The 1,578-nt window shown below is 52.1% G+C and overlaps 1 protein-coding gene across 1 annotated transcript; it reads left to right on the plus strand.

Annotated features, from left to right (window-relative positions):
• The first annotated feature begins 241 nt into the window (after window positions 1-241).
• Window positions 242-1,237, plus strand: LOC141999879 (olfactory receptor 52R1-like). The gene has a single exon (XM_074973760.1). It carries the CDS (start codon window positions 242-244, stop codon window positions 1,235-1,237), a length of 996 nt encoding a protein of 331 aa, XP_074829861.1.
• Window positions 1,238-1,578: the final 341 nt, after the last annotated feature.

The following is a 1,578-nucleotide window of genomic DNA, read 5'->3' on the forward strand; positions in this document are numbered from 1 at the left end:
AGCACCATAAAATATGGAATTGGCATTAGTACAGTCAGTTGTTCATAATTCATTCCTCTGAATAGGGAAAATGTCATTTTTCAGCATGTGAAGAGTGATGAATCTGCTTCACTCATGACAACAGCCTCCAGTAGTGCATGTAGTGTCTCCAATTAACATTGTCTCTCCATCCAGGCATTCGCACTGTGACCATCACCCTAGACCCTAGTCATATAGAGGAAGTCAGGGGGACGTACGGTACATGCAGGAGACACTGTTCTGCCTCAGAGTTGGACACCATCTCCCCTACTCCATGTCAGATTCTAATGCAACCGACTTCACCAACCCCTCCACCTTCATCCTGCTGGGCATTCCTGGCCTGGAGGCAACCCACATCTGGATCTCCATCCCCTTCTGCACAAAATGCATAGCCATTTTGGGGAACTTCACCATCCTTTTCATTGTGAAGAGGGAGCTGAGCCTCCATGGGCCCATGTACTATTTCCTCTGCATGCTGGCCGTCACCGACCTGGTCCTGTCCACGTCCATCCTACCCAAGACACTGAGCATCTTCTGGTTCAATTCCAGGGAGATCGATTTCAGGGCCTGCCTCACCCAGATGTACTTCATTCACTGTGTCTCAGTGATGGAGTCTGGGATCTTCGTGGCCATGGCTTTGGATCGCTACGTGGCCATCTGCCATCCCCTGAGACATTCTACCATCCTGACAAACCGCCTGGTGGCCAAGATGGGCCTGGCCGTGGTGCTGCGTGGTGGCCTGCTTGCACTGCCCTTTCCCTTCTTAGCGAGAAGGTGGCCATATTGTACAACCAACTTTATCCCCCAATCATATTGCGAGCACATAGCCGTGGTGAAGCTGGCCTGTGCCGACATCCACATCAGTAGTTACTACAGCCACTTTGTGGTATTTTCTGTGATTGGACTGGATGTGTCTTTTATTGCTATGTCCTACACCCAGATCCTCAGGGCCATCTTCAGCCTCCCCAGAAAGGATGCCCGGCTTAAGACATTTGGGACCTGCGGCTCCCACCTCTGTGCCGTCTTAGCCTTCTACATCCCAGGTCTCTTCTCCTTCCTCACACACCAGTTTGGACACAATGTGCCCCCGCATTTCCACATTCTCATTGCCAACATGTACCTCCTGGTGCCTCCCATGCTAAACCCCCTCATCTATGGGGTGAGGACCAAAGAGATTCGGGGCAGGCTGCTCCAGCTCTTTACTCAGAAAGCGACCTAAAGTTTTCTGCGTGTTCTCTGGCTCTCGGTCCAAGCTCCGTGCAGAGCTGGCTGATGACATTGTGCTGGGCCCTCTTCCCTGAATAACTGACTGGAGAGTCAAGAGACCTTAAATCCTTTCCTGATCATACTGTGCTGTGTCAGCATGTCAAACTGGAGAATCGGTCTATGTACAATTCATTGGGTTGCCACCTTTCTAGTTGCTGGTAACTGGACCCCCAAAGCCCCACCCCTTACTCCACCTCTTCAGCCAAGGCTGTGCCCCTGCTCTGCCTCTTTTGCCCGAGATCCCGCCCCTGTCAGTTGCTCCTCTCCTCCCCTCCCCCTGTCACTCCCTGGATC

The sequence above is a fragment of the Natator depressus genome, chromosome 1 (genome assembly GCF_965152275.1).
Source record: "Natator depressus isolate rNatDep1 chromosome 1, rNatDep2.hap1, whole genome shotgun sequence".
Classification (NCBI taxonomy): domain Eukaryota; kingdom Metazoa; phylum Chordata; order Testudines; family Cheloniidae; genus Natator; species Natator depressus.

What these genes read in the sequence shown, in the direction of transcription:
- LOC141999879 (XM_074973760.1), top strand. Translation starts at nt 242, where the DNA reads ATGCAGGAGACACTGTTCTGCCTCAGAGTTGGACACCATCTCCCCTAC.